General features: G+C 42.1%; 1 protein-coding gene across 1 annotated transcript in view; it reads right to left on the bottom strand.

Moving 5' to 3' along the window:
- Positions 1–13036, bottom strand: part of galk2 (galactokinase 2) — a 130546-nt gene that overhangs the window by 41365 nt on the left and 76145 nt on the right. The window contains exon 6 of the mRNA XM_073033093.1: positions 2288–2386. Within this exon, the coding sequence (XP_072889194.1) occupies positions 2288–2386 (99 nt within the window). The remainder of the gene's footprint in view (positions 1–2287; positions 2387–13036) is intronic.

The raw sequence follows: 13036 nt of genomic DNA, 5'->3' as shown, positions 1-13036 counted from the left end.
AACTCTGTTTCACTCTCTCTGCAGATGCTTCTGAACTACTGAACATTTCCAGTATTTTCTTTTTTTATTTCAGATTTCTCAAATTTAACTTGCTGGCCTTCATCAGTTAGTTTTGAAACTAGGAGTTGGAACATCATATTGTAATTGTACAATTCATTGGTAAGGCCACACTTGGTGAACTATACACAGTTTCTGTCACCTTGTTATAGGAACAATGTGGTTAAATTGGGAAAGGTGCACAAATTTTTCACAAGGATGTACAAAGGACTATAAGGCCTGAGGAAAATGTTGGTTGGGCTGGGTCTTTATTCCTAGGAAGATAGGAGAATGAGGAGTGACGTTACAGGAAGAAATTATGAGAGACACTTAAAAGGTGGTTGGCTAACAGACATTTCCCTAGTGTAGTTGAGTCTGTTATGAATGTGCAACAACTCTGAGGGGCCAAAGGGTACAAAGTCGCCCCCTCCTTTTTGAGAATCGCAAGATCGCTATTAATTTGGGTCTGGGACCCAGGAAATGAGAGAGAGAGACACGCAGAATCCACAAGGTTTGGAATGTGTCCTGGCCTCAGTGAAACATAGCCACTGATAATGGCTATTGTCTCTTGGAGACAGAATTGTGTATTGAGTACTGTACTATTCATTGAAGCCCTCAGGGGACGACCAGAGTGGGCTGGTTGAGGGATTGCATCATCCCAACCTGATTGACATCTGAGACCCCATGAGTAAGGATAAAAGTGGGTCTGGGGAACAACCCCTTTAGACGCACCAGGAGAAACGCTGGAAATCCAGTGACAGTGTTTAATAGCGATAGCCGGTGGGGGGCTCGTGTGCGTCCTCCCTTGCCTGGGTTGGCAGGCTCACCACGGAAGAATGGCTTAGCTAAAGGAGAGGCCAGGAGTGAACGGCCACACCAACGGGACTCCTGACGGATCGAAATCATAAAAGGAAAGCCGGCAAGTTTTTCTCCCAAAACTCTCTCTCTCCAACCATTGCAACCCAGCGGTCCCCAAAGGCTGCAGCCTGCATGAACTGAGTGAACTTTATATTTCCATTGGACAATACATTATCCCCTAGACAACGATAGAGCTTATTTCTTATTGATTATTTTATTATACCCACACTTTTAGATTTAGTATTGACGACGTATATTATCTGTATATTTGCACTGATATTATTTTTGTGTATTTTTACTAATAAATACTGTTAAAAATAGTATCATCAGACTTCAACGGACCTCTCTATCTTTGCTGGTAAGTGACCCAGTTACGGGGTTCGTAACAAGTCCAAAACTAGAGGGCATACAAGAAACTCTAAAAGGGACCCAAGAAGCAACAACTTCTTGCAAAGGGTGATGAATAAATTAAATAAGCTGTTAAAGGAAGTGGTTAAGGTAGGTATAACAACAATATTTAAGAAGCACTTGGTTAGATACATGGAGGGATGGAACTTGCTAGGAGATGTATTGAACTCAGGAAATTGGAACTAGAAGGATGGGCACTGTGGTTGGCATGGACTTTTTGGGTTGAAGGGCCTCTACCAATTTGTATTGCTCTATAACTACAACTCTATCTGCAGAGTTCTACTTTTTGAAGTAAACATTCAGAATTAAAGAATTGTACAAGCTTCTCAGTTCACCATGTCCCCACCGACCAATGGGCACTCATCTGTATTAATCTTATTTTCCTGCACCTTCCTCATAGCCTTCCATGCCTATGTGATTCAAATCTAGATGGGATTAATATAGATATGGCCCAATTCATAAACATTCCTTAAATAACTGCTTCCACCACTCTCTCACATATTTAAGCTTGCTTCTGATGTCCTTAGTAAACAGTGGAACGTCTTTGTGATGACAAGGGGCAAGTTGCTTGTTGAAGGCAACCCAACGTCCAATCTGTTCTTGTAGGCACTTTATTTTCATGACTGGTCTTGTTATAAATCAATGGTGACTGGCAGAATTTTGATGTTGGAGGATTCTACAACTGTAATCTCATTTAATATCAAGAATAGGCGGTTAGCCTGTCATGTTGGAGATGGCCAATGCCTGGAATTAATGATCCTTTACACTTATTAGTCGATTCCCAACTTTTATGATGATCTTGTTACACACATTTTAATTGCTTCATTTGCTGAGGAGTTGAAACTGAAATTGAACTTGGTGCAGTCACCATCAAACATCCTCACTTTTGACATGATAATAAAAGGAAGCATGTTAAACAGACTACTGTAATCATTTTATGCAAGTAATGAATGATGTACCTCAAAATTTGAAATAAAATAATTACCATTCCCTTTTCAGCCAAGAATGAAATGGATTGGTCCATACCCCCACCTTCAGTTCCAATGTAGCGCTCACATCTTGCACAAATTTCTGCAAGTTCCATCTATATATAAATTGCAAAGGATAATTAAACAAACAGTGTGCAAATCAGTCAACAATGAAAAATTAATACTTACTTATATAGGAATAAACTACTGATTGTAATCAGCCCCAATTCAAAGGTTACTTATTTTTCAGTAAACTTCAATGTGATGCATTTGCTTTTACCATCATGACTTGTGCAGCTTATTAATTAAAAAAAGGGAGCACATAAGGAGGTAAAGTGGTGTTCTTGGATTTACCAAAGTGGAAAAACACAATTTGGCATGAAATGGAGGTACTGCAATAAAATAAGTAGGTCCATTCAATACAAATGCAAACTAATTTGCAAACTTTAAAGATTTGTTAGAATAGTTGAAGGAATGTACCAGCAGAATCAGATTATATAGCCAAAATGAAGATTCAATTTTCTGAAAATGAAAGAGCTAATGCCATGATTAGATGTGTAATCCACAATTTTAACTCAAAAAAAAAACAAAAATTCAAATAATTAACCACTCAGAATAACTAAATGAAACACAGACTTCACATATGGTGAAGATAAATGATTTGGGGATTTGGTGGAACAATGCAATGTCAAGTTGTCACTTTGTAGAACTACTTCAAATCCAGGTCAAAATATAGCTTTGAACTATTAGCTTTAAGAAGTTCTGCAAAATAAACTTGGATAGATTCTAAGTTCTTATTGAGTTTGGACCACAACTTGAATTTCTGACAACATAGCAAAGTGATCACAAAATATACTCACTTAAAAGTAGTATTATACCTATTTCTTCTTCACTGCAATCTTATTAGGCATTCTGAGGACAAATTATTTCCTCTTGGGTTTTATGGATTCTGTGATAGCTATGAGGTCAATGTGGGAACAATAAACTCTTCCATGAATGGGAAAGGTGGTGGGGAGCTGTTTCATAAAACATGGAAGCAGGCTATTCTGCCCACCATCCGCAGCAATCAGTGGGAACCCATCGGTTTTAACCCCATGCTCTACCCATAGGTTAGGAGTACAAAAGCATACAGCACAGATAAAAACAACACACACACAAAATGCTGGTGGAACACAGCAGGCCAGGCAGCATCTATAAGGAGAAGCACTGCTGATGTTTCGGGCCGAGACCCTTCGTGAGTCCTGTGGATTCTGTATTTAAAATTCTATTTTTAAATTGAATCTGCTTCTTTTCAGTTAGTGCATTCCTAATCATAACAACTTGCCGTCAGGAAACCATCCCATCTGCCCTCTCTAGTTTTCTCACCATTGTCCTGATTTGTTATAGGTAAAGAATTAGTCAAAAAATACTCTACAATATCAGTGAAAGCATTTACTCCCTGTTTGACAGTATAGTAATATGTCGATACCATTCTTCCCACAATTGAGCAGGACCTCCATGATTTGTACTACCTGACAGTGAGCTTGGAAATTAATGTCTTGGAAATGAGAATACTGATTAAAGTGACTTTTTTGACCCAATTACACTAGTATTTTTTGGTGGGAGCAAAAAGGAGAACCAGAAACAACCAATGGGAATCATATTCCGTATGTGAAATGGCATTGAACCCATCAAATTAAATTCAAATTGACAAGAATGAAGTGATTAATCATAGAACATGATTCTGAGATTATAATGTGCATTGAATTACCCTCAACTGAGATACTGTGTATGATCTGGATCATCATTGCATAAGGAAAGATGTTCAAAGCACTCAAAAGTTACAGAAGATACCTTGAGCTTTAGAGGTACTAGCAAGTAGAATCACGCCACTGAAGAAAAGGATAATGGGATGAAACTCAAGACAGACATAACCACTTCATGAATGCTATCAAGCTCTCAACTCTGAAGGCAGTGAAACTCCAATAATCCACAATCTGACTATGCAGAAATCCTGCCGGCTCAGTATCTGGTTCATAAGTGACAATTTCAGGCTCCCCTGAGGCCCCTGTTCCAAGGGTCCCTGAAAGGCAACAGGAAGCTTGTTCCTGTACACCGTTTGCACTAACCACGCTCACTGGAAAATTGACTGTAATACTGTGCAACATCTAATAAATGTGAATTGTAAGTATATGGGGACATTAATAAATCAAAGTTTATTGTCATGCAGTACATGTATACTGGGACCAAGGTTCACAAGACACTATGTATAACTCACACACAATTCAAAGTAATATTTATTCATTTCACACAAAGTGCACTGCACATGCTGTGGTCAAATCAAGACGTACAAAAAGCTGGATGAACTCAGCAGGTCGGGCAGCATCCGTTGAAAGGAGCAGTCAACGTTTCGGGTCGAGACCCTTCATCAGGACTAAAGAACGAGGGGGCAGGGGCCCTATAAAGAAGGTGGGGGAAGGGTGGAAAACCAATCAGAGGAAAGATCAAGGGGTGGGGGAGGGTAAGCAGGGAGGGGTAGGCAGGAGAGGTGAAGAAGGAATCTAAAGGGAAAGCACTATGGGCAGTAGAAGGCAGAGTTATGAGAGGTGATAGGCAGCTAGAAGAGGAGACAGAGTGACGGTGGGATGGGGGAAGGGAGAGGGAGGGAATTAAAAACCTGCTGAGTTCATCCAGCTTTTTTGTACATCTTGATTTATTTATTTCATTATTTATTTAGTGATACAGTGTGAAGTAGGCCCTTCCAGTCCTTTATGCCACACTGCCCCAGCAACCCCTGACAAACCCAGTTAACTCTAACCTAATCATGGGACAACTTACAATGACCGATTATGTCTTTCGACTGTGGGAGGAAAACAGAGGACCCGGAGAAAATCCATGCATCCCACGGGCAGGACAAGGAGACTCCTTACTGAACAGCACTGGAATTAAACTCTGGGACACCCCATGCTATAATAGTACCGTGCTAACTGCTATGCTACCATAGTGCCACAAATAAATTACAAGTAATAAAATATATTCCAGAAGATTGATTATTTAGCACAAGGTGCATTTAAATAACTTGTAATTTTCTGGAAACTCTACCAATCTGGACCAAGTGTATCACATTACTGGAGCTTTACTGCAGTATTACACTGGCAGATTTCATTGCCCCATTTTATTCTTTAGTAATGATGACAAGTTGTCATATGTATATTCAAAGTTATTTTTCAATTCCATCAACAACAAATTATACCCATAGTCATCTCCAATTAGATCTACGGGACAGTTCTGTGGAATGCACTTAACATTGTAAAACACAGTGTTTTCTGTTTCATCCAGGAAATTGTTTATCAGAAACTAATTAGCTATGTTTATTTCCTTAGTTCCAAAGATATTTAGTATTCTGCAACAAACTCTTAATTCTGTGGTGCCGTAAGTTCCATGACTGCTTATTTTCTGAAACCGTATATGATCCTTGCTATGTAGGTACACTTGACTAAAATCATTAGTGATGACTTTTCCCCACTCGAATCAGCATGTATTAGCCTCAAAACAATGGCTCAGCTATTGCTGTATTTCACTGGCAGATCTACAGTGAAGCTTCATTAATATCACAAAATTTGGAACTTCAGCATTTGTCCAAGTGTAAAAATCCCAAAATTGCTGACATATTTTTGATTGCTCTACAATGTATTCCACATGGTGTTCATTGGTACTTCACAATCATTTTGGATCCCATACCACACTGGAGTTCTTTTGGAATCATGAGCCAATTTATCAGAATACCAATTTCACATATGCAAAGAAGAAAGGGCAAACGAGCAAATGGTGTTACTTCCTAAATAAAAATAATTTGATTGCTCTAATGTTGTAACTTTAAATGTTATTTTAAAGATATTTTTAAGAAAAGCTTCTACATATTTTGATCATTTGATTTTTTGGCTGTTGAACATTTTTACACGTTTGGGACAATCATGAGCATTGTAAAATAAAGTCTCAATAGATCTCATCAATCGTGTCAGATGATATTTGTCTAGCAAGTTCTTCTTACAAGGCATTGAATGCAAGTACAGTTGAGTACTCATTCACAATTTTATTGTTTTTCTCTATTGTAAGTGGTGGGCATTTTACTTTGCGTATTCTTATTTTAACTGAGTGGCGTGCTTGCCTATTTCAGATAGTATTCCAGCATATGTCTGTGGTTGACAAATTACACATAGCCCAGATTGAAAGGACCCGAGATTCGCTTCCATAAATGTTGCAAGATTTTTTATAACAACTTAATAGTCATCATTACTGACATATTCCCAGCATCTTCAGCATTTGCTTCTATATAGCCATTATTGCTAACATGTTTCTAAACTAATTAAACTGAAATTCTCTTACTGTGGATTAGAATCTGTGTCGCTGTAACATTAGTCCAGAAGAACAGCCATTGACTATTGTGGATTGCAATGAATTCAACAATATGTATGTACAGGCAAAGTATACTGTACATTTCATTTAATATTTTAAATATTATCTTAACTAGTCCATGGGAAAATTTAGGACTCCAAGTATGTTTACGAATATGTTTTAAAATGATTTTCTCATTGTTTTTAAAAGAGTTCTGGCAAGCCAATATTAAGTTGAATTCAAATGAAATACTGTGACCAGTTCAATTCAACATTAAAATGCATTTCTCTGGGGCTATCAACTTGCCAATGCTTTCTCACCAATAAGAATGACCACTGAATACAGAGATGAACTGCTCTCCCAGTGCAGTAGATTCCTTAGATAATTAGCCAAAAAAACAGGGCCACCCACTGTTTTGGATTCAGTCACATGCAATTGCATTATAATACAATTTTCCTCATGACTGTGCACGCTTGCAAAGCCTAAATGTAACCAACATTACTGAGATACTTGGGCAATCTAAGAGAACAAAACAGAGATTTCCACTTGAAATCATGAGCAGATATTTTATATTTATTACTTTTATAAAGTACAGTAACTAAAACAAAAAAATTCTAACTTTATATTAAAAAACATTAAAGTAAGCACAAGAAATCAAAGACAGGTAAAGAATTCCCATAGGTCACAGGTGTACATTAATTTGAACAGTTCCCATTGCAGTACTAAACTTAAAGAAACCACTCAATATCACATATTAGAAGTGAATATTTTGTAAATAAATCAAGGACACACAATTCAGTTAATTTTTTTTTCAAATGATATTCAGTCTGATAATTATGTAGATTTTAATCTTCTGCTCTAATCTTAATTTTATAATATGCTTTTTTATAATTACGGCACATTAAAATAATTACTAATCATACATTTAAAAATTCCCTATGTGCCTTGAAACTCAAGGCTGTATTACATTATATTACAAATGTATCAACATCAATGTTATAAGGGGCAAATATTAAGCATTTGCAAATCAGTATCCCAGTTTGACATGACTGCATCGGAGTTGCAATTCAAACTCATCTTCAACATACAATCTCCAAATGGCTGAAAAATTACCAATTATACCTAAATCTCAGCAAATGTCAAATGGCCTAATGCTTAATGTAAGAGTGAAGATAGATTAAATTTTGTAATATTCAAAAGATTACAAAAGATAGGTTTAGATAAATACATAAATAACATTGTAAACAAGAGGGAAAAAAAAGATTTAGGTTCAGAACTTTAATGTTACTTTTTGTGCCAAACCTGCATTTCTGAATTTTCCAAATGGCTTGTAATGAAGCACTAGATGGAAAAAGGGCATAGGTTCAGTACTCAGAGTATGATGAAAGAGCTTATCTCAGTTATATGGCAATAGATATATGACTGACCTTTGGGGCAGAAACTAGAAAAATAACTTGCATATAACTTTACAATAACAGAAAATTTGACAGACGAGTGGGTAAAACTCAGGGACTGTCACTGACAGAATGAGACCAAATGAGTCAATATGGCAGTTAGGATCAGATTATGCCTCTTTATCTATGATTTATATTGTCAATGCTAGAACTGTGTTACTTATGCAGAACTGCATGTTCACCAGGATGGAGTATAGAAAAAGAAAAACTGAACTAAAATCACAGAGTTGACTGGCAGATTTTGGTAATTCTAACACAGACAGAATGAAAGAAAGAGCAAATTACCTAATGATGGAGAAGTCAATTCTGAGTCCAGAAGGCTGCGATGTTCCTCAGTCTTGTGTTGGGCCTTGCTGTAATAGTTCAGAAGGCAGATAGGACAGAGTGGTGGTGGGATTAAAGTGGGAGGCAACAAAAATTCAGAATAATTTTTGTGACTGAGTGCTGCTGTTCCACAGTGTGATTACCTAATCTGGATTTTGGTTCCTTCAAAGCAGGGGAGACTGCATTGTGAGCACTGAATGCAGTACACTGGAAGAGCAAGTAAACCACTTGTTTACCTGGAAAAATTGGGTCACTGGGTGGTGGGATAAGAAGAGGTGAAAAGGACGATTGTTGCATTTCCTTTACCTTTTCTCTTCCCTCTGCCACCAGAATTAAATACTCATGATGAAAACAACAGAAGATGTTAGTCACACTAAATTTAACCATATTTTAGTTTAATACCAGCAGCACCAAAGGAGATAAAAATTCATTCGTCATTTATATCCTTTCACATTACAATGAAGAAAAATTCTCAGATACCATTTCCACAATGTTTCATTATATCTAAATTAAATACTTTTAATGGAAATAGCTTATTTCACACTTCCCATTATAACATTCAATGTCTATGCTATTAGAAACAAACTCTTGATAATTGGCCAAAATATGTCGACATTTTTTATTGCTAAATTAGAACAGATTCTATACCTATCTCAAAGCATTACCATAGAACACTTCAGCACAGTACAGGCCCTTCAGCCCTCATGACCCATATAATCCTTAAAAGAAAAGTACTAAACCCACACTACCCCATAACCTTCCATTTTTCTTTCATCCATGTGCATGTCCAAGAGGCTCTTAAATACCCCTAATGTTTTAGCCTCCACCACCATCCCTGGCAAGTCATTCCAGGCACTCACAACCCTCTGTGTAAAAGACTTATCCCTGATGTCTCCCCTGAACTTCCCTTACATGAAGAAACAGGTAACATAAGCCTGAGTGAAGTGTTAAAATGAAGTAGGTGAGATGGTGATATGAACAGTTACTAGATTTAACATCTCAGATGGTTTATGAATCGTGGTTCTTCAAATGAAACTTCAGAAATCATGAGTTCATAACCAGTGCTAATATTTTGACAAGCAATGGTTGGTTTACATGGGAAATGAGATATCTGTGGAGGGCACACCTCTGCCTTAGGAGCTTGGAATGTTCTTGTCTCGTGTACAGAATGTATATAATTTTACACTTGACGATCCTCTTAGATACCTCTTCAAAAAGACTCAATCAAATTCATAAGGCACAATTTTTCATGCACAAAGCCATACTGTCTATCCCTAATTAGTTTTTGTCTTTTGCAAATGCAGATAGATTCTGTCTCTCAGAAACCCCTCCAGTAACTTTCCCAGCACTGAAAGTATAGATTGTATAATTCAAATTAAGATAAGATAGTTGTGTATATGTGTTCCTCTTGCAACCACTGGAAGAAACTGAGAGAAGGCAGAGGTGAATTTTTTTTTCTGTCTGGTAAGATTTAAGAGCACTCTGCCATTGGGATTGGCGCTGTGGCCTCATCTTTTTAGATTTGTATAAATAACTTGAATGAAGGTACCAAATTGTGCGGTTAAATTTATTGATGACACAAAGATAGGTATGGAATTGAAGCTGTAAAGAGGACATGAGGAGGCTACTAAAAGTACAGGGCTAAGTGAGCAGACAACGATCTGGCAAATGGAGTACAATGTAGAAAAATGTAAAAATGCATACTGAGAAAAATTTTAAAAAACATATTGTAGCGGTGTGCTACACGCAGCGCTAAAATAACGACACGGAGTCGATAAACTGCAGTCAAAGTTAATTTTATTCGAACTCCACAGCCTTGCTTTAAAGCCTCCCTCACCCCGCCCTCCCCGGGCGCGGATGTTCCAAGAGACAAGTATTTGCAAACCCCGCAGGCTTTTCTCCCTTTGTTGCGGACCTAGCCTTTGTACCTGCACACTGGCTAATTATGAGCCGGTTCGAGTGTGCTAGGAAATGGGTCGCCACATAACCCCCCCGCAAAACCGGCGATACACCCTCCAATGTCCACAGTCTGGGCCGGACCCTGTTTGGGAGGTTGGCCTCTGCGCCGCGGTGCCGGAAACTCAACCGGTTGCGCCAGGTCCACATGGGCCGGTTTGAGTCGGTCCACCGTGAAAACTTCCTCTTTCCTCCCAACGTCCAGCACGAACGTGGACCCGTTGTTCCTGAGCACCGTGAACGGCCCCTCGTAGGGCCGTTGCAGCGGCAGCCGATGCCCGCCCCATCGTACAAACACAAACTTACAGTTCTGCAGGTCTTTGGGTACACAGGTCGGGTTCTGCCCATGCTGCGAAGGGGGTATGGGGGCCAAGTCACCGAGCCGCTCGCGTAGTTTGCCCAGGACCGCTGCGGGTTCTTCCTCTTGCCCCCTTGGGGCTGGTATGAACTCCCCAGGGACAACCAGGGGTGTGCCGTACACCAACTTGGCCGACGAGGCGTGCAGATCGTCTTTGGGCGCTGTGCGGATGCCGAGTAGGACCCAGGGAAGCTCGTCTGCCCAGTTAGCTCCTCGCAGGCGGGCCATGAGAGCCGACTTTAAGTGACAGTGGAAACGCTCCACTAGTCCGTTCGACTGTGGGTGGTAGGCAGTGGTGTGGTGCAGCTGTGTCCCCAAAAGGCTAGCCATAGCAGACAACAGGCTGGAGGTGAACTGGGCGCCTCTGTCGGAGGTAATGTGGGCCGGTACACCAAAACGGGACACCCAGGTGGCGATCAGTGCCCGGGCACAAGATTCGGAGGTGGTGTCGGTGAGTGGGATCGCCTCTGGCCATCTTGTGAACTGGTCCACGATAGTCAGGAGGTGCCGCGCTCCATGCAACACTGGCAGGGGTCCCACGATATCCACATGAATGTGGTCGAAACTGCGGTGGGTGGGGTGGAACTGCTGCGGTGGAGCTTTGGTGTGCCGCTGCACCTTGGCCGTCTGGCAGTGCATGCACGTTCTGGCCCATTCACGGACCTGCTTGCGGAATCCGTGCCAAATAAACCTGCTGGAGACCATCCGGAAATGGAGTTGAAAACACGTCGCCGCCAAGGTGCCGGGACGACAGGACAGGGCTGGCCGGTGGCGACGTCACAGAGTAGGGTCCTCTCACCGGGGCCTACGGGGAGGTCCTGAAGCTGCAAACCGGAGACTGCAGTTCTGTAACTCGGGATCTCCTCATCTGCCTGCTGTGCCTCTGCCAGCGCCTCAAAGTCTACCCCTGGGGAAAGGGCGTGAATGTTAGGGCGAGAGAGCGCATCCGCCACAACATTGTCCTTACCCGAGACGTGCCGGACGTCCGTCGTGTATTCAGAGATGTAGGACAGATGGCACTGCTGGCCGGACGACCAGGGATCGGACACCTTCATGAACGTAAAGGTAAGCGGTTTGTGGTCCGTGAACGCGGTGAAGGGCCTACCTTCTAAGAAGTACCTGAAATGCCGGATTGCCAGGTATAGCGCCAACAGTTCCCGGTCGAAAGCACTGTATTTGAGCTCGGGTGGCCGCAGGTGTTTGCTGAAAAACTCCAGGGGTTGCCAGCGACCCGCGATGAGTTGCTCCAGTACCCCACCGACTGCCGTGTTAGATGCGTCCACTGTGACGGCGGTAGGGACGTCCATTCTGGGGTGCACTAGCATCGCGGCGTTCGCCAAGGCTTCCTTCGTTTGAATGAAAGCGGCGGCGGACTCCTCGTCCCAGGTAATGTCCTTGCCTGGACCGGACAGCAGGGCGAACAGGGGGCGCATGATCCGGGCAGCTGAAGGGAGGAAGCGGTGGTAGAAATTGACCATACCTACGAATTCCTGAAGGCCTTTGATCGTGGTGGGTCGGGGGAAATGGCGGACCACGTCTACCTTAGCGGGCAGAAGGGTTGCCCCGTCTTCAGTAATCCTGTGGCCCAGGAAGTCAATGGTGTCGAGCCTGAACTGGCATTTGGCCGGGTTGATTGTTAGACCGTACTCACTCAGTCGGGCGTAGAGTTGACGGAGGTGGGACAGATGCTCCTGACGACTGCTGCTGGCTATGAGGATGTCGTCCAAATAGATGAATGCGAAGTCCAGGTCGCGTCCCACCACGTCCATTAACCGCTGGAACGTCTGTGCAGCATTCTTCAGGCCAAACGGCATGCGGAGGAACTCGAAAAGGCCAAACGGGGTGATGAGAGCCGTTTTGGGGACGTCGTCCGGATGCATTGGGATTTGATGGTATCGCCGGACGAGGTCCACCTTGGAGAAGATCCGTGCGCCGTGCAGGTTTGCTGCAAAGTCCTGAATGTGCGGCACAGGATAGCGGTCCAGTGTGGTAGCCTCGTTCAGCCTGCGGTAGTCGCCGCACGGTCTCCAGCCCTCTATCGCTTTGGGCACCATGTGCAGGGGGGAGGCCCATGGGCTGTCGGACCGCCGGATGATCCCCAATTCATCCATCCTCTTGAACTCCTCCTTCGCCAGTCGGAGCTTGTCCGGGAGAAGCTGCCGAGCATGGGCGTGGAGGGGTGGTCCCTGGGTCGGGATGTGGTGCTGTACGCCGTGTCGGGGCATGGCTGCCGCGAACTGCGGTGCCAGAACCGATGGGAAATCCGCCAGGACCCTGGTGAAGTCGTTGTCGGACAGCGT

The sequence above is a fragment of the Hemitrygon akajei genome, chromosome 30, assembly GCF_048418815.1.
Source record: "Hemitrygon akajei chromosome 30, sHemAka1.3, whole genome shotgun sequence".
Classification (NCBI taxonomy): Eukaryota; Metazoa; Chordata; class Chondrichthyes; order Myliobatiformes; family Dasyatidae; genus Hemitrygon; species Hemitrygon akajei.
This window is presented reverse-complemented; position numbering and strand designations above follow the sequence as displayed.